Source organism: Sinohyriopsis cumingii, chromosome 7 (genome assembly GCF_028554795.1).
Source record: "Sinohyriopsis cumingii isolate HCF-2022 chromosome 7, ASM2855479v2, whole genome shotgun sequence".
Taxonomy (NCBI): Eukaryota; Metazoa; Mollusca; class Bivalvia; order Unionida; family Unionidae; genus Sinohyriopsis; species Sinohyriopsis cumingii.
Window position 1 is genome coordinate 117,444,668 of NC_142967.1, and position 21,234 is coordinate 117,465,901.

Sequence of the window (21,234 nt, forward strand, 5' to 3'; positions counted from 1 at the left end):
ATGTGGATATGACCACCCACTCATGAGGAGTAGCAATAATAAGCTTCTCATGATGGCCACTAAAGCCATATTGAATGTGTAAGTGACATCATTTTCACTTAGGACTAACTAGTCTTCTGGTCAAAATGCTGTGTCAATATATCTTTTTGTTCAGGAGAAGGAGTGACATGATTGTAAGATGGCTACTATGGTGGCCATATTGGACGTTAGAGTAGCACCATTTTCAATTAGGGACATGTGTGTGTGATTTTGGAATTTTAACGTAACTTTAACAATTACCGACAACTAGACATGGTATGAAATGTTTTAGTTAAGACCCTATTTGATATTACTATCCATTCAGGTGTAGTGCAATAACAAGCTTCACAGGAATGTCATTGTGGTGGCTGTACTGGATTTCAGAGCACCATCATTTTAATTTTTGGCCAGCTACATAAGGGATGAACATTTTGTGTACAGTTTCATCCTCCAAGTTGTTTCTGAGAAGCAGTGATAGCAAACCTGTGCTAACACATGTACAGATTAGAGACCATCCTGTAAACTCTTCTGTTGCATGACTGCAGATGAGTTAAAAACCAGCATGCAGATAATTTTAAAAAACTTCTCAACTCTATTAACCAGAAAAAAATATTTCCAACTCTTGCTTGTGTAAAATGCTGCAACCAAGAAGAAAAGTAAAATGTCCATTTGTTGACAGCCCATATCTTCAACTGTTTGGGTCAATCATATATGCCTGACATGTCAGACTTAACTGGAACAAGTACAAGATGCCGAAATCATTTACTGGAATTTTCTGCTAACAAACTCATATTCAGACTTGATTAATAATTGTTTTAAATGAAAGATCTACCTGAGTAATGATCTTAGCTTAAACATATGACGCACACTGCAATAGGTTTGAACAGTATTTAGTACAGTAGAACTTTGATTATCCAGCACCTGATTAACTTTCAGTCTGTTAACCATCAGGGCACTGTATGTCAAAATATTAAAAACAGGTACATATACATACTGAGATATTATGATTTTTTGATGACAAGTCTATTGTATAATACTTTTAATGTACATATTCTATTATCTGTCTGTTCTCATATCCGTCATGGAATTCAGTCCCGCACCCTGACGGATAATCAAAGTTCTACTGTACAATAAATTATATGTAAAATTCTGTTATGTTTATGTTAAAAACAGGTACATGTACATACGGAGATATTATGATTTTTTGATGACCTGGTCCACTGTATAATATTTTTAATGTACATATTCTATTATCCATCTATTCTCATATCCGTCATGGTCTCGGCCCCACACTTTGATGGATAATCGAAGTTCTAATGTCCAATAAATTATATGTAAAATTCTGTAAAAAGAATATAAAATAAAAGATCAAGGTAACATGTAAAATCCTTTAAATATATGGTCAATTTTTTATGTAAACCACATTCCTGAAAAAATCCAAGAATTTTTCAAGTGGTACATCATAAAGTTTCAACATGCAGCTCAGATCAAAATCATGTATTTTTGTCTCACAGGGTGGAAGCTGACAGGACATATGTACATTGTGTGTCAGATACATGTCAGAATGGCATATTCCACCCATCTGTGATTTGTAAATTTGTATGAGAGATGCACTTATCAATAGTGGATCTGATGTTCTTTAGTTTCTTTGCCAAGTATGATTAGCATGCTGATTGATATCTATATATTTAAAATCTGTGTTTAAAATACCAATGAAGGCTCAATTATATTTTGGTTTGTATACTCATATAGGATTGATGTGTTTCGGGGACATACTGTAATTAGTAATGTCTGTAATGTATTTGTCAGTCATTATTTCTGTCAGTTGGTTCTCCTGGTAATAATGTATTTGTCAGTCATTATTTCTGTCAGTTGGTTCTCCTGGTAACCTTTATCAACACCAACTGAGATAGCCTGATCAGATTCAGGAAGACCAGTAAATCACAACAATGGTGCTTGGGGTTGAAGGGAATCAACATGCAGTCACATGAAAATCTTGCTTGTGACATGAATTCTGTCTACTCTGATAAAAGGCTAAAGAACACATGGTACTAATTGTATGGAAAAATGGGAACCAGCCTGGAAATGGGTGAACATAAAATAGAGTATATATGGGTTTGGCTGTCCAGGATTGGTTAATAATGTAAGTTTTGTTTTAGGAAACAGAATCTTTTGAGAGTTCATCCTAGTTGTAAGTGAGAAAAAAATTTTTGGAGACATTGTTTTATTGATGGAATTTCAGTCCTTTCACATTCTTGAGTTTGGAACACTCTTACTCAAATCAGCACCTGACTCTTCGGTGCAAAATTGAAAGCACATGTTTCAAACACATGTAGGTCCAGAAAATGATGCAGCTCATATCTTTTCCTCTACACAGAAGCTGACATCCAGGTTTCATCTATACTGATAAATATAGGTTTGATCATGAGCACTCAGAAATTTAAAGTTATTGAATTTTTAATATCATGGTGTTTGCATAGGTTTACTATGGGAAATGATATGCACTGAGACAATTGTCAGTTAAAATATGTCCCAAAAGTAATATCTCAATCCTATATGAATAGCTAAACCAAGGAATATTTACCTTTATCAGCATGTATATCAGAGTTTGTATGTCAGAAATGATGTCATGAATGTGCACAAGAAGTGATAACTTGGACTTACCTAACTATATTGGCATAAAGGATAAATAAAAAATTGTAAAATATATCCTTTGTTGGAAAATGTAAACTTTTCACTCTAAACAATCAAATCCTTTGTAGTTTTCTAAGCATGTTTAAAATTTCACCATCAGTTTCATCTTACAGAAGATTATCATTACTCAACACCAATCACTTGGCATATATTTAAACACTCAATATTCTTCCTTTTCCAAGAATTCATATGTTTCACAATTTTATCCACAGCTGGTCTATACTGCATAGTACATCTCACAAAGGAAACTGAACTACAGACTTGACAAACAGCATGGTCTCTAAGGAGATTGAGGCCTGCATGTTAATTATTCTCTGGTGCCTTTCACATTCAAACAATGAATTCCAGGAAGTGCAATGTTATACCATATCTATAACTCAGGACTCTGTACACCTAAATCTTATCTCTATTCAAGGTCTAAGGGAAGAATACTATATTAAGAACATAAACCATGGGATACCACTTTACTGGGAAGCTGCCAAATTAGACTTGACACAAACAGCAGCAATGTTAGGGGGTGTCTGGGGGAAAGACAAATGAGTAAAGCCCCCCACCACCACCACCACCACCATTACATAGTGGATCTTCAGACTTCACAAAGAGAACTAATTTAGGAGGTCCCTTAGGTGAGTGATGCCAACTTGTTACTGCACAGCATGTTCATTATTACTTAATGCCTTTCACATGAAATAGCTTGGAATTCATAGAGATCTAATACTATTGTCTGAATGCCTAGACAGACTGGAAAAAATAAAATGGTACCAATGAAAAACAAATGGGAGTCTTACATAATGTATCATGACAGCAGTCTATTAACCACAAGCCACTAAGTAATTTTATGACAGAAATTAAAAGTTAATTCTTGTTATAAGGATAAGAATGTTCTTAAGTATTAATCCCTACAAGGAATACATGTATATGTACATCTGAATTCTGCTTTCAAACATAATGAAACATACAACTGCACTGACAGTATACATTTCATTACTGGTAAAAAGAAAATATATTAAGATTTTGAATTTGTGCTGAAATATTATCAGTTATTTTTTTTTTGAGCACGTGACATTTGCAATATTCAATTCTAATATTTTTATTGCAAGCAAGATCTCATGTCTACTGGCTTTTTGTACTTATTGGTCATCCCTGTGGGCCACTGACCAATCAAAACTGATGAGCACGTATGAATCATTGTGTAAATACCTCCACTTCCAATAATTTCTCCAAGTTCTCTCTAAAAGGAATCTGACGATAGGCAGCATTTACAATAAACATTCCATAATCAATTATTGTAATTCTGACATTGTTAAGCAAATTCACTGCATTGTTTTAGCAGACACTTCACAATACTGGTATTTGGTACACAGCAGCACAAACAAAAACCTGTACTATTTTGGTGTTAAGTCCAGCAAGCAAAGCAATTAGGCATCAAGGCTTCTACTGGTGAAGTACAAATAAAACTTTTCACAATAAAATCTCTGAAGGACTAACCTGTTTGATAGGTCAAGTCTAGGTAATTTCTAATGGCTAAAACTGAGAACACTGTTATTTCTTCTAATAAATATTCAAACAACAGTAAAAGGGTCCCACTTTTGAATAGTCTCCTTGACCAGCAGCCAACCACTTATTATGGCCAGAGTTCCTTATAGGCAAAGATTAAGTGTTTAAATACACCCCTACTGGACACCAGCCCCTCTAATGTGGTCAGCACACAGCATATTAGTGCAACATGTATCAAATTTACCCCTCACAAATTGACATATTTTGTGGTTTACCGATGGAAAAATCTCATGAATATTTTGTTGATTTCTTAATTCAAAAGAATGACATTTGTTCCAACATGCTGATAAAGTATATCACATTAATCCAAACATCTGATGATCCTAACTGTTCGGTATTCCTTATATGTCAGGATTTTGTCACTGATAATTACTGGCTATTATTACTGCCAAAAACAATCAAAATTACAAAGCTAACATCATTTTTATTTGAACTATGCTATGTAAAGGTGACTATTGGAACAGGTCTGGCTGCATGTGTTATCTCCCTTAGAAAAGCCACCCCTCTTGTAAGACCATGTTCCTGCTGCAGCCTTATAAAATGGGGACAACAATATACTGGCAGTTTTTAAATTCTATTTCAAGTGGTATCTAATGAAAATTGTGTATGTGCGCATGCATGCATGCTCACAGGCACACACACACTTAGTTCTTCTTGAGATGAAGCATCACAGCATACTTCCTTGAAATCATATGAAAAGAAGCCGGCTACAGCCTCCATTTTGAGCCCATGCCTAAGCTTTCTGTAAAATAATGTTGTTGTTCTTGTTATGGGCCTGACACCATTTTTCAGTACAGGATAAGTTACATTGCAGCCAGTATAACTGGTGAATTTAGGAAGAACCCCAAAACACTCCAGGAAGGACCACCTACCCACAGGAAGTAAGTTTGCAAGTTTTCACATACCTATATAGGCAGAGTCTTGAACCCACATGGACAGAAAATTTATATGGCAGTGATCAATAAAGGTGAGAGCTTTAGACCACGCAATCACCTGGGGCCCATGTATATACATAACTAGCAACATGACTCTGAGGCCAAATGTACTTGAGAAACTGACCACATAAAACCTTCAAAACTGAACACACCAATGTATGTACATGTATGTTGAGATATACAGATGGACAAATACATGGGCACCAAAGTGACCATATTGTTGAGCTTCTGTCAAGGTATGCTTGGTTCAACCAAAACTGGATACTATTGTTCACCAGACTGTACATCAGTAATGCTTAAACTGTGAGATGATCAAACTCTATAAAACATGTACAGAATACTGAATTCATAAAAGCTTCATTGAGATTCACGGCAAATTTCATAATATTTTATGTTGAAGCTAGAGTGTTTATACAAAGTGTTCATCAGCAGTGCCTACATTTATATGATCAAGGTTCATAAAAAAGTATTGTTCTTCTGGCTTACATAACTCAATGGTGACCATTTCACTTTACAGGCTTATGTATCGCACATAAACTATATCCCAAACTTTATATCAAGTCAGTGTTTTTATTATAGTCTTATAAAAAAAAATCTAAGGATAAAGGCACAATGTGCATCATGGTCTCCTGCTCATAATGAAGTGATCCAAAAATTTTATAATATAAAACCACTTAGCAAGTTTTTGAGAAATGGATGGGAAATACAGTCTCAGGATCTAGAGGGGCAACAAGTTCAGTCAATAAGATGCAAAGTATCTCATTAATATGTACCAATCTTGCTTATTATAGAACCTTTCCATAGCTGTGATGATATGTTGCTTAAGGTGGAACAAGCATCATTAAGAATTCAGTGTGAAAACAAATTCAGCTATTCAAACCCATGATTATCTCAATGATATGCATAGATCTTGCCTCTAGTCAAACTCATCCAATCAAAGCCATGATTACCTCACTAATATACATAGATCTTGCCTCTAGTCAAACTCAGCCAATCAAAGCCATGATTACTTCACTAATATGCATAGATCTTGCCTCTAGTCAAACTCAGCCAATCAAAGCCATGATTACCTCACTAATATGCATAGATCTTGCCTCCAGTCAAACTCAGCCATTCAAAGCCATGATTACCTCACTAATATGCATAGATCTTGCCTCTAGTCAAACTTAGCTAACATCCTGACAATATAGGACTATTTAACAAGTTTGATCAAAATACAACCAGAAATATAGTTCCTATAATGTTAACAAGCTCAGCCAATTAGATAAAAAGTAACATCATTAATATGCATGAATTTCACTCATAAATAATAATAATAATAATAATAATAATAATAATAATGAGGACTTATTGCAATGCCTAATCTTTAACAGATGTAAGCACTTTACAATGTTAGTTAGCACATAAAGACATATATGCTGACAAGACTGAAGAAACAAACACCAGGAAATTACAAACAAAAACATGCTGAAAATTATTATGATAAAGAAATATTGTTACGTCTTAAGTTTGTTATTTCAGTCAATTTTATGAGGACTCTTGAATGATATCACAGTGTTATTGCCTCCATGTTCAAGAGGCGATCTGTTCCAAGTAGATGGGCTCTGGTACACAAAAGAACTTTGTCCATAGGAATTGGTTTTGATAGTGGAAATGAACAAGTGTTGGCAGAGAAGAGTAAGTATCTAGTAGGAATGTACACGTGTGAGACCAGATAGGCATTCAGGAATCTTATCACTGAACTTATCTCAGCTTTGTTGAGATAAAGCTTCTCAGCAAATGTGGTTAATCTTTTAAAGCAAATGCTAATATTTTATAATGGAAAAAAAATTAAACTAAGATCTTGATGACACAGACCTATTTACCAAGTCTGATGAAAATCTTATAAAAATACAGTGATAAACAGACCTATTTACCAAGTCTGATGAAAATCCTATGAAAAATACAGTGACAAACAGACCTATTTACCAAGTCTGATGAAAATCCTATGAAAAATATGGTGATAAACAGATGTCCAAATTAGATGCCATTTAGTCACCATGGGCTTACTCATAATAAAAATAATAAAATAAACCTGACAATATTAGCCTACTTTCTACATCTGGTTAAAATTTGGTCAGAAATAAAGCTTCAAAAAATGGCATGAAACTCAATCAATCAGATGCAAAATCACATCATTAATATGCACAGATCTTGCTCATAACTTTTTTCATCCAAGATTTTGATAATATACACCTACTCACCAAGTCTGATCACATTTAGATCAGGAATATAGCCTCTAACAAGCCCAACCAATCACATGTAAGATCAATATATTGATATGCATGAATCCTGTACATTATTAAACCAGACCTTGATCATTTGATCACATTAATTTATATTCAAAATTTTATTAAAATCAGATACAAAATATGGAATCCAGAGTGTGGTAACAAACTCAAACAATCGGAAGCAAGATCACCTCCTTAATATATGTGCATCTCACACATTATCAAACGTTTCCATGATCTTGATGTTATTTCAGGTCTGATCAAAATCAGATCAGAAATATGACTTCCAGGTAATAATAAGCTCAGGCAAACAGATGTAAGATCATCTCATTAGAATGCATGGATCCTGCTCATTACTGAACTCAAAACAGATCTTGATGACAAAAGCACATAATCTTAGTTTGATGAAAGTCAGATTAGAAATATGGCCATTAGAGGGGTAACAAGTTCAGCCTATCAGATCACCTCCTTTACATCCCTGAAAGATGGTCCAGTCACTTTCAAAATTGTCTAAGACCATGATGATTTAGGCCCATATTTTACATTTGATTCGAATTGGATCAGAAGTGGTGACAACTTGGTCATCAGATGCAACAACACATTGTTAATATGGAGGAACCTCATTCATTATCCTCAGGGACATTAATGACATAAGCATATAATCTAAGTTTGACAAAAATCAGATCAGCAATATGATCTCAAATGCCGTAACAAGTTGAATGAATCTGATGCAAAATTACTGCATTAATATAAATGGGTTTTGCTCAGTATAGAATTTGTTAGAAATTATTATTCCAAATTTAATTGAAGTTTGGTCAGAAAAATTTACTCCAGAGTGGTCACAAGCAACTGTTGATGGATGGACAATGTATAACAGATGCTGGGCCATACCATAGCAGAATGTGCCTGCCATTTAACTCGTGTGAGTTGATGCTGAAATGAAACTTCAAAGCAAATATGCTTGAGATATACAGAATATACTCATGTACAAGCCGAATAATTTAGGAAAAATTAAAAGCCTGGAAGAAGGGGGATCAGCTTATCTGTGGGCCAAGGTCTAAACTTTAAAATTTTTAAGTTTGTGGATGACCATCATGGCTGTAAATCTTACAACACGAGAAAAAATAAATAAAAAATGTCATGTCCTATGACTTATATGCATGTAAAAATAAATATATTTTCACATCCCAAGGCTCTGCATGTGCATATTTTCTGATTTTTCCAACAGGATAAAAAATAAAGGTAAATAAAAACTTAAAATCACAGGCCAGTTTGAGTTTACCCAGGTCACCAGGATGTGCTATAATGAATAGTACTTACAAAGTGTAAATCATGCTTAGTATCACTTAAATCTTTGTTTATTCCCAAAAAATATCACATGCAGATTTTGCTTTATTCATTGTTTCTACCAAACTGCATTCTTTCTGATCACATTTCAGCCAGACATACATTGCCGTTTCATTTACGCTGATCCACACGCTCACAAGTTAAAAATTTTCAGTGATATAAGTGATCCTACAAACTGAGGTAATCTTTATGAAAAGGTACACATGTTATTAATAATAATAATAATAATAATGATAATAATAATGACCTTATTTAAAAAGGGTAACACAATTAGCTAAAAACTAATCTACCTTGAGACCCTCATTGTTAAATTGTGCAAGGCAAATAACCAGCATCTATTCACAGAACTGTTACATGTTCATGAAAGAATGGTAATAATAAAGGCTAACATACTGGAAAGTTGGTTGTATCAGCATCTCTTTTGTTTACAATTGGCGGATTTGTCTTCTGTTTTCCGACAGCAATCCAGGCCAGTTAATCATTAAAACCCTGAAACTGTCATATGGTTAAGAGGGAATTTTGACCAGCGACTATACCAGTACTTTGATGTGTAATTACCATTTACTCCATAATATTAGCAAGATTACCGCAGCTGCATAAAATGGAGTGTAAAGTCACTTACATCAAAGCAAAATACAACTCATTTTTTATGGTATTACAATAATTTTTGAAACATTATTTTTGAAACTTCATTACTGTATTTTGGAGATATTGTTTAAGTTTAGTATACTGGTACCTATGATTCAAATCCAAGGGATATACTTCAATTAGTGGGATATACTTCATTTAGTGCAAGTTCCAACCTTCAATGTACATTTGATGCTGCCATTATGTAAACATGCTCACTAGCCTAAAGCGAGTGTCGAACCAAACACTATTGTTTTTCGTTGTTGTCATGCTGGGAGCCAATTTTAATGAATTAGGTATCTACAATTTCAAGGCAAAATAAAAAGCATAATTAACGCTGCATTGATACAATATAATAATGCAATAACTCATAAACAAACAATAATCAACTAGGCAAAAGGGAAAGGTACTGTTACAGCAACCTGAAAATGCTAAATTCTAATCATTGTCCAAACAAATTATGCACAAATCTGAATTAGGCAGAAATAATAAGAAAACAGAAAATTAAATAAATGTATTGACTTTTAAAACAAATTATATTAACTTATAACATTTCCATGTAACAATCATACATAGCAACCCCCGAGAGAGGTATATGCATAATGTTTGCTAAGATAAGTTTGCCTAAATAAATGCAATTTGAACTTAACACATGCATCTTGTGACGTCTCTGACTTGTTTTTCAGCTTATATATGGGTCATGCACTTCTTAATGTTTATACCTATTTGGTTTTTGGGGGGGTCAGCTTATAAGCATTGAGTTTATACATGAGTATATACAGTAATTATAAATGTAAAAGCTGCAGTGTTAATTAACAACATTGTTCATAAGCAATGCCTATGCTAAAATGATGAAGAGTCATAACTCTTAGAAATGTGAAGAATGTTATCAATGAAATCATGTTATGATAAAGCTTCAAAGCAAATTTGGTTAAAATGTTATAAAAAATACTGAAGTTGCAGTTTTAGCTTTCTTCGGCATATGTTTCTTCTATGTTTTAATTTTATCTACTTTAAATAATTCCGGGCATTTAGTTTCCTACAGCTACATGTGATGTTTACTCTAATATGCATGTCAGTATATAAATCTGACAAGAATACTGGTCAATAATGGGTTTTCAAACTTCCTTTTATGTAGTAATTGAGATACTGATAGTAAATTGGAGAAGATGACATAGTTGTTTGGTTTCAATAGATTTCAGCGCAAGGTCTACTGCCCTGATTTCGGCTGAAAATATTGATGCACCATCTGGCAAATGAAGTTATGTAGTGTGATTTATACTAATGAAGGCTGCAGCAGCTTTTTTGCCATCCTTTGAGCCTTATATGTAAATTCCAGTTCAGTTCTTAAATTTGGAGATAAATTCCATATATAAGTCATAAAAAAATTTAAGGATTTGTCTCTGATTTTTTCTTCTCTTCATGCACAGTAAAAATTACTTTGAGTTGTTTTAGAAGCCAAGGAGGTGTATTATCAAGGCTGGAGGTATTCTAATGCCAAAGGTAGTAATGGCATTTGGTTTGTTTTGGCATAATGTTTTGTATTTGGGTTGGAAAACAGATACAAAATCTGGGTTTAAAGGACTGGATCTTAAGTTTAGGGCATATTGTAAAGATAATGTTTCTCTGTGACAGTGGTGGTTCTTTACTTCAGCCAAAAGGTTTTCATGGACATCTTAAATGCTCCCAAAGCAAGTCATATTGCTTGCTGGTGAATTGGGTCAAGTAACATTAAATGTGACTTTCTGGCTGAACTATAGCCAACACGGCCATGGTCCAGTTTGGATCAAATAAAGGTTCTTTATAGATTAAGCACAACTTTTCTATCAGCACCCTAGTCAGTGTGCACTACCACTTTGTGAACATCAAGTGTTTTCAAGCATTCAGCTTTCAATTTCTGTCGAAGACAATATCTACAAACTTTGTTTCCTCAACAACTGTTATATGTGTTCTGTCCAGTGTGAGTTTTGGATCATCATGCTGTCTTGGTAGCTGACAGAAATGCGTTCATACTGCTTTTGCTTTTGCAAGTTTGAAACTATTGAAAGTGGCCCAATTTTGAATCTTGTTTGTGTTTTATTGCAGTTGTCTTTCAATTGTATGCAAGTGATTCTATCAATAACGTATTAGGAAACCATTAAAATACATGGAGCAATCCACACCAGCAGCCAAACACTTGGTATTGTTATTAATTTTAATGTTATGTTCCATTTTTTCCAGAGTGAGAATTTAATGGTCATTTTTTATTATGAAAACAGATCAAGAGCGTGTTAAATAATAGGTTGACAAAGAGTGAGCTCTCTTTTATAATATTTATATTAATTTGTTCACTTTTATAATGATAATGTGCATATTTTATTTATGATGGTAATGCATGCTTAACCTGATGCAATCAAAAATGTATGAGGAGACCACAGGTATTACTTGTATAAACTTTCAATAAAACCCATATGTGATATAAAATATAACTTCTTTAATAATCATAATAAGAGGTAATTGAAGTAATGTTTTCTTTTTTAAATATGGACCTTAATGCCTGAAAGAGACTGATTTAGAATTAAAAATTCTTCTAGAATATGTGCAATGTTAATGTGCAGTGCTGACTGTTAGTACCTGAAGCGAGGCGGCCATTAATTCATGCATGTGTGTGCTGGAGCTGTCACAAGACTGATGAGATGAGGCAAGTATTTTGTCTACATCAGCAACAAGGCTGTCAGCTTCCTGAAGAATCTGTTCTACCTGTAGTTCCTCCAGGACAGTACTGACCCCTGGACATTGCATACTGCTTGTGATTTTCTCCGAGTCCTCCTTCTGTTCAGGAATCATATTCTCATAGGTACTGTCAATGGCAATACTCATTCTGCCAGCTGTTGTCATGTAGACTTCTTTTCTTAGCAATATCGATGACCTATTGTCTGTATCTGAAAGAGACAATCTTTCTAGAGATTTAGGGTCTCCACTAGTGTTTTCTGCTTTATCCTCAGCTGACTGACTCTTGGAAGCATCATACTCCTGTGCAGGTTTCGGGTCTATAACTGTGATGTCTTCAATCATTTTCTCTTCCACTGAAGACTTGTTTTCTGTTTCAGCAGCAGATGAATTTTCAAAATTTGTACTAATTCCATTATTCACTTCTTTTCCCTCTTGTGACTTACTTTCCGCTTCAGCAACAGATGAGTTTTCAAAATCTGTACCCATGTTATCTGCTGCAATCTCTGCTGACTGGCTTTTGAAAGCATCAAGCTCTTCTGCTGGCTTCAAGTCTGCAACTGTATTGTCTTCTTCCATTTTGTTTTCCTCTGCAAATGGGGTTTCTACTTCAGCAGCATATGATTTTTCAAAATTTTCACTAGTGCTTTCGGTTACATGATCAGATGATGGTCTTTTGGAAGCATCCAACTCTTCCACAGGTTTCAAATCTGCAACTATCTTGTCTTCATCCACTTGCCTTTCCTCTGGTGACTTAGTTTGTAATTCAGAAGCAAATGATTTTTCAAAATCTTTACCTGTGCTATAGTCTGCAATCTCATTTGATTGACTTTTTAAAGCCACAGACACATTTGCTGGTTGAAAGTCTGTAAATGTATTGTCTTCATCGATTTTGTGTTTCTCTAGTGGTTTTGTTTCTATGTCAGCAACAAATGATTTTGCAGAACCCTTACCAGTCGCATCCACTGTAATCTCAGCTGAATGACTTTCTGGAGCATTAGACTCTTCTACAAGTAAAAAGTCTGAAATTAAATTGTCTTCGTCCATTTTATTTTCCTGCGTTGACTGAGTTACTACATCGGCAACAGAGGACGTTTCAGAATCTTTACCTGTGCTATCTACTGTAATCTCAGATAACTGACTTTTTAAAGCATCAAGATCGTCTGTAGGTTTAAAGTCTTCAACTGTGTTGTCTTCTTCCATTTTCCTTTCCTCTGCAAACATGGTTTCTGCTTCAGCAGCATATGATTTTTCAAAATGTTCACTAGCACTTTTGACTGCATTATAAGATGGCTGCATTTTGGAAGGATCAAACTCTTCTACAGGTTTAAAATCTGCAATTACAAATGAGGTTTCAAAATCTGTATCTGTGCCATATACTGCAATCTCAGCGGACTGGCTTTTGAAAGCATCAAAATCTTCTACAGATTTAAAGTCTGCAACTGTATTGCCTTCATCTGTTTTGTTTTCCTCAGCTGGCATGGCTTTTTCTTCAGCAGCATATGATTTTTCAAAATGTTCACTAGCACTTTTGACTGCATTATAAGATGGCTGCATTTTGGAAACATCAAACACTTCTGCAGGTTTAAAATCCGCAATTGCAAATGAGGTTTCAAAATCTGTATCTGTGCCATATGCTGCAATCTCAGCGGACTGGCTTTTGAAAGCATCAAAATCTTCTACAGATTTAAAGTCTGCAACTGTATTGTCTTCATCTGTTTTGTTTTCCTCAGCTGGCATGGCTTTTTCTTCAGCAGCATATGATTTTTCAAAATGCTCATTAGTGTTTTTGGCTGCATTATAAGATGGCTGCATTTCGAAAGCATCTAAATCTTCTGTAGGTTTAAAATCTGTAAATGCAAATGAGTTTTCAAACTCTGTACCTGTGCCATATGCTGCAATCTCAGCTGACTGGCTTTTGAAAGCATCAAAATCTCCTGCAGATTTAAAGTCAGCAACTGTATTGTCTTCCATTTTGCCTTCCTCTACAAACATGGTTTCCACTTCAGCAGAGTATGATTTTTCAAAATGTTCACTAGTGCTTTCCACAGCATTGAAAGATGACTGCATTTTGGAAGCATCTACCTCTTCTACAGGTTTAAAATCTGTAAATGCAAATGCGTTTTCAAAATCTGTATCTGTGCCATATGCTGCAATCTCAGCTGACTGGCTTTTGAAAGCATCAAAATCTCCTGCAGATTTAAAGTCAGCAAATGTATTGTCTTCCATTTTGCCTTCCTCTACAAACATGGTTTCCACTTCAGCAGTGTATGATTTTTCAAAATGTTCACTAGTGCTTTCCACAGCATTGAAAGATAACTGCATTTTGGAAGCATCTACCTCTTCTCCACATTTTAAATCGGCAAATGCAAATGAGTTTTCAAAATCTGTACCTCTGCTATATGCTGCAATCTCAGCTGACTGGCTTTTGAAAACATCGAACTCTTCTGCTGGTTTCATGTCTGCAACTGTACTGCCTTCATCAATTGTGTTTTCCTTTGATGACATAGTTTCTGCTTCAGCAGCATATGATTTTTCAAAATGTTCACTAGCACTTTTGGCTGCATTATAAGATGACTGCATTTTGGAAGGATCAAACTCTTCTACAGATTTAAAATCTGTAAATGCAAATGCGTTTTCAAACTCTGTACCTGTGCCATATGCTGCAATCTCAGCTGACTGGCTTTTGAAAGCATCAAAATCTCCTGCAGATTTAAAGTCTGCAACTGTATTGTCTTCCATTTTGCCTTCCTCTACAAACATGGTTTCCACTTCAGCAGTGTATGATTTTTCAAAATGTTCACTAGTGCTTTCCACAGCATTGTAAGATGACTGCATTTTGGAAGCATCTACCTCTTCTACAGGTTTAAAATCTGTAAATGCAAATGCGTTTTCAAAATCTGTATCTGTGCCATATGCTGCAATCTCAGCTGACTGGCTTTTGAAAGCATCAAAATCTCCTGCTGGTTTCAAGTCTGCAACTGTACTGCCTTCATCAATTGTGTCCTCCTTTGATGACATAGTTTCTGCTTCAGCAGCATATGATTTTTCAAAATGTTCACTAGTGCTTTCCACAGCATTGAAAGATAACTGCATTTTGGAAGCATCTACCTCTTCTCCACATTTTAAATCGGCAAATGCAAATGAGTTTTCAAAATCTGTACCTCTGCTATATGCTGCAATCTCAGCTGACTGGCTTTTGAAAACATCGAACTCTTCTGCTGGTTTCATGTCTGCAACTGTACTGCCTTCATCAATTGTGTTTTCCTTTGATGACATAGTTTCTGCTTCAGCAGCATATGATTTTACAAAATGTTCACTAGCACTTTTGGCTGCATTATAAGATGACTGCATTTTGGAAGGATCAAACTCTTCTACAGGTTTAAAATCTGTAAATCCAAATGCATTTTCAAAATCTGTATCTGTGCCATATGCTGCAATCTCAGCTGACTGGCTTTTGAAAATATCGAACTCTTCTGCTGGTTTCAAGTCTGCAACTGTACTGCCTTCATCAATTGTGTCCTCCTTTGATGACATAGTTTCTGCTTCAGCAGCATATGATTTTTCAAAATGTTCACTAGTGCTTTCCACAGCATTGAAAGATAACTGCATTTTGGAAGCATCTACCTCTTCTCCACATTTTAAATCGGCAAATGCAAATGAGTTTTCAAAATCTGTACCTCTGCTATATGCCGCAATCTCAGCTGACTGGCTTTTGAAAACATCGAACTCTTCTGCTGGTTTCATGTCTGCAACTGTACTGCCTTCATCAATTGTGTTTTCCTTTGATGACATAGTTTCTGCTTCAGCAGCATATGATTTTTCAAAATGTTCACTAGCACTTTTGGCTGCATTATAAGATGACTGCATTTTGGAAGGATCAAACTCTTCTACAGATTTAAAATCTGTAAATGCAAATGCGTTTTCAAACTCTGTACCTGTGCCATATGCTGCAATCTCAGCTGACTGGCTTTTGAAAGCATCAAAATCTCCTGCAGATTTAAAGTCTGCAACTGTATTGTCTTCCATTTTGCCTTCCTCTACAAACATGGTTTCCACTTCAGCAGTGTATGATTTTTCATAATGTTCACTAGTGCTTTCGACTGCATTGTAAGATGACTGCATTTTGGAAGCATCTACCTCTTCTACAGGTTTAAAATCTGTAAATGCAAATGCGTTTTCAAAATCTGTATCTGTGCCATATGCTGCAATCTCAGCTGACTGGCTTTTGAAAGCATCAAAATCTCCTGCTGGTTTCAAGTCTGCAACTGTACTGCCTTCATCAACTGTGTCCTCCTTTGATGACATAGTTTCTGCTTCAGCAGCATATGATTTTTCAAAATGTTCACTAGTGCTTTCCACAGCATTGAAAGATGACTGCATTTTGGAAGGATCAAACTCTTCTACAGGTTTAAAATCTGTAAATGCAAATGCATTTTCAAAATCTGTATCTGTGCCATATGCTGCAATCTCAGCTGACTGGCTTTTGAAAATATTGAACTCTTCTGCTGGTTTCATGTCTGCAACTGTACTGCCTTCATCAATTGTGTTTTCCTTTGACGACATGGTTTCTGCTTCAGCAGCATATGATTTTTCAAAATGTTCACTAGCACTTTTGGCTGCATTATAAGATGACTGCATTTTGGAAGAATCAAACTCTGTAAATGCAAATGCATTTTCAAAATCTGTATCTGTGTCATATGCTACAATCTCAGCGGACTGGCTTTTGAAAGCATCAAAATCTTCTGCAGATATAAAGCCTGCAACTGTCTCATCTTCATCCATATTTTCCCCCACTGCTGATATGACTTCTCCTTCAGCAGAACATGATTTTTCAAACATTTCACTAGTGATGTCTGTAACATCAGCATTATCAAAAGAAAGTATTTTGGAAGCATCAAACTCTTCCACAGGTTTAAAATCTGCAACTTTCTTGTCTTCATTCATTTGTTTTCCCTCTTGTGACTTAGTTTGTACTTCAGAAGCACATGATTGATCAAAATCTGTACCTATGCTATCTAATGCAATTTCAGCTGATTGATGTTGGAAAGCATCTAACTCTTCTACAGGTTTAAAATCTGCAAAAGATTTTTCAAAATCTGTACTTGTGCTATAATCTGCAATCTCAGTTGACTGGCTATTGAAGGGACCAGACTCTTCTGCAGGTTTAAAGTCATCCATTTCATTTTCCTCTAGTGATTTGGTTTCTTCTTCAGCAGCATATGATTTTACAAAACCTTTGCTGATGGAATCCACTGCAATCTCAGTTGAATGGCTTTCAGGAGCATCAGACTCTTCTACAGGTATAAAGTCCGCAATTACACTGTCTTCATCAATTTCATTTCCATGTGGTGGCTTAGTTTCTACTTTAACTGCATAAGATCTTTCATAATCTTCACCAGTACTATCTTCTGTAATCAGAGTTAAATGACTCTCAGAAACTTCAGACTCTTCTGATGGTTTGAAGCCTTCGAAGGTACTGTCTACACCCATTTGGTTTTGCTCTGGTGACATGGTTTCTACTGTAGAAGCAGATGATTTTTCAGAATCTGTACTGGTGCTATCTGTTGTATTATCAGATGTGAGTATTTTGGAAACATTAGACTCTTCTGCAAACATACTGTCTTCATACCTTTTGTTTTCTTCTGGTGACACTGTTTCTGCTTCAGCAGTAAATGATTTTTCAGAATCTTTACTTGTGCTGTCTGCAGTAGTTGTATCTGACTGACTTTTGGAAGCACTGTGTTCTTGAACAAGCTCAAACTCTGCAACTGTACTATTCATACTGATTTTGATTTCTTCTGGCGACTTTGTTCCAATTTCAGCAGTAAAGGATTTTTCAGAATCTTTGCAAGTGCTATCCACTTTCATCTCAGTTGACTGACTTCTGAAAGAATCAGATTCTTCTGCAAGCTGAAACTCTGCAACTGTATTGTCTTCATCCATATTGTTTCCCAGTGGTGACTTGGTATCAGAAGCATATGATTTTTCAGAATCTTTACTAGTGGTTTCTGCTGCCTTATAAGATAACTCCATTTTGGAAACATCACACTCTTCTGCAGGATTCAAATCTGCAAATGCACTGTCTTCATCTGTTTTGTTTTTCTCTGTTGACTTGGTATCTGTTTCAACAGTATATGGCTTTTCAGAGTCTTTACCATTGCTAACTGCTGTAATGTCATTTGACTGACTTTTGAAAGCACCAGACTCTTCTGCAGTTTTATAGTCTGTAACTATATAGTCTTTATCCATCTTGTTTTGCTCAAAGGAAGTAATTTCCACTTCTATTGCAAATGATTTTTCTTGTATTTCTGTGTCTTTGCCTAATCTGTTCTCATCAAATGATCCAGCATCTATCTCAGAAGCAGACATTTTCAGGCACGCTGATTCCTTACTAACATTGCCTTCTTGTAATCTGTGCTCTTCCTCTACAGCATTCTCAAGAACTTCTTCATGTATAGTCCTAATGTGAGTATTATCTGCATGCTGAGATTTGTGACCTGTAGTTGAATCAGCCTTGGACAAAAATGCATCATCTTCCACCTGTTTTCTTCCTGTTAATTCTGATTCATGTGAAACACTATCAGTCAAGGCTATGTCACCACACACATCTTTAACAGCTATGTCATCCAAGTTTTCACACTCAGTTTCAGTAGCAGTTCTCTTGTTTTTCTGGTTGGCATTATCGGCAGTGTTTGAGCTCTTCTTTCCAGCAGTAGATGTTGAAGGTGGACTTGGAGATTCTTCTTCAGATGGCAAATCATCTGCTGCTTCCTGGATAATTACAAATGGAATCGGCAAATCAAGAGAGTAGCCCCCCTTCAACTTCTCTTTTTTGTGAACAACTAACGTCATTAAATCTGGTACTGTTTCTTCCTCTTTACTTGTTTCAGTAGTTTGATATGCACTCAAACCTTCATTTTCATCCTGCTTTGCTACAACTACTAGTGCATTATTGTTATTGTTTTGTGTATCTTCTACTGACTCTTCATATCCCTCCCATGTCTGGACTTTCTCATCCTTCTCAGCAGTTTGTCTTACAAAAGGTTCAACAATATGACCATTTTGATCCTGCAACTCCCATATCTCTTTGATATTAGTACCAGTCTGTGAATCAGCAGAAGAAATTTCAGTATGTGGAATACTTGGGATATCTTCTAAATCTACGAGACTAGAATAACCCTGTTTTTCTAGCACGTCACTGTTTTCTACTATTTCAGTAACAGCATATTTATCTTCTGTGCCTGGGACACCTGAGATATCCTGTAACTCTGACACATGGCACAACCTTTTAGATTCATCCATTTTCGATGTGTATGTATATCCTACAGACACTGCAAGGTCTGGAATATTAACATTTTCTATAACTTCTTCCGCCAATAGGTAGTTGGCAGGTGTTTCTTGACCAAGGTCTGAATTCTCCATTGTGTCCATTGTATCACACAGCATCTCTGGAGGATATGTAACACCTGGATCTTCAATCCTGTAGCTTCCCTCAGTTGTTGTGGAACTTGTGTCAGATTCTTCTGAATCAGACGAATCATGTCTTACTTCTCCATCTGCTTCAAATGTCTGAACTGTATCTTCCTTAGTAGCCTGGATACTTTGGGACATTTCTTTTTCACACTGAATTTCTATATCTGGAATGTCTGTCTCAAATGCAAATTCTATATGAAATATTTTTCTATCGCCTGTTGTTCCTATACGAGATATTTCTGTTTCAAGTACAGTTTCAACATGATCTATTTCTGTCTCACTTGCAAATTCTATCACATCATCCTCCAGACTTGTACTGACAGGGGAGAAATCAATGCTCTCCTCACTGACAACATGTCTTTTGACATTACTTTTCATGTTCTCACCCATGGTACATTCTATGGCACTGGCAAGCACAGAATTAACTATATTCCCAGCCAAATCAACCATCTTTTCATTCATTACAGACTCCATTTCACTGGAAGGTTTCTCTATCTCCACTGAAACTTCATTTTCATTGGCAATTAAATCATTTCTAAATGATTCTAAGACTGATCCATCTGGAAAAGAATTCTGTTCACCAGCCTTATAGTCATCTTGTGGTACATTTTTAAGACCTGTTCCAACTGACTGGTCCACAGATATCATTCCATTGCTAGCAAACCCATCACCTACATCATCTGACAAGCTTAATATGTCCTCTGAGACAGGCTGGCATAACAAAAGGTCTGAACTGGGCGTAAGAGAAATCCATTCAGAATCAGGCTGGTGTGAGACACTTTCCATGTCAAGCTGCTGGGTAACAAGGTTCTGTGTCTCAATCTCTAATAGCTGAGTTACCTCAATATTTGTTTCTGGAACAAAGGATGGTCCATCAATCAAATAAGACACACTACATGCCTCTGGTAAGACAAGGTCCAAGTCAGGTTCGTGCAAGTCAGAATTCTGTTTCTCATTCTCCAATGCCTGAGCTTGTTCAATATTCATGACTAATTGGTCCTCGTTTACCTTTTCACTGCTTTCCAAGTTGACAGCTGTAGCATGAGACAAACTTATCATGTCACTTGAGACAGCCTGTTGGTTTGACATAAGATCTGAGCCAAGCTTATGTGGGACAAAGACTAGTGTCTCATTCTCTAATACTTGAGCTGCCTCAATTGTTACTTTAGGAACAGAAGGCAGATCTTGAGACAAAAGAGTCACACTACGTGCTGTGTCATGAAGTGAATCACCATGATATTCCTCATGGCTTGCTCTGTGAAAAGACACTGTCTCAACATCACCGAATTCATTATCTTGATCCTGTGTGCTGAATGAAGGGGACGTAACTAGATCCATATTTCCACCCAGGGGATCCATATTTGGCAAGTACTCCGTCTCCAGTGAAAATATGCTTTCTCCTTCACTTTTATCTGGCACTTCTGAAATTGGCACTTCTGAAAAAGTAAGATTCTGTTGATCACATTAACTCCATGACTTCTGCATTATTCATGGCAACTGCAATACGATACTACTTGATGCTATCTACCTTGAAATTATATGACAATACAACTCACCTGATACCCCAAAAATATATGGAAAATAAACTAAAATTGGAATAT

At 35.8% G+C, this 21,234-nt stretch overlaps 1 protein-coding gene and 1 long non-coding RNA gene across 4 annotated transcripts in view; one reads left to right on the forward strand and one right to left on the reverse strand.

Moving 5' to 3' along the window:
* Positions 1-21,234, reverse strand: part of LOC149796001 (uncharacterized) — a 199,533-nt gene that overhangs the window by 84,511 nt on the left and 93,788 nt on the right. For 2 of the 3 annotated variants that reach the window (XM_089965923.1, XM_089965921.1), the window contains one exon: positions 12,062-21,069. In XM_089965923.1, the coding sequence (XP_089822049.1) occupies positions 12,062-21,069 (9,008 nt within the window). The remainder of the gene's footprint in view (positions 1-12,061; positions 21,070-21,234) is intronic. The other variant, XM_089965922.1, reaches the window with a different exon arrangement.
* The window catches only part of LOC149796002 (uncharacterized), a 72,060-nt gene continuing 53,514 nt past the window's right edge, over positions 2,689-21,234 (forward strand). The window contains exon 1 of the long non-coding RNA XR_016422475.1: positions 2,689-3,338. This is a non-coding gene — a long non-coding RNA (uncharacterized LOC149796002). The remainder of the gene's footprint in view (positions 3,339-21,234) is intronic.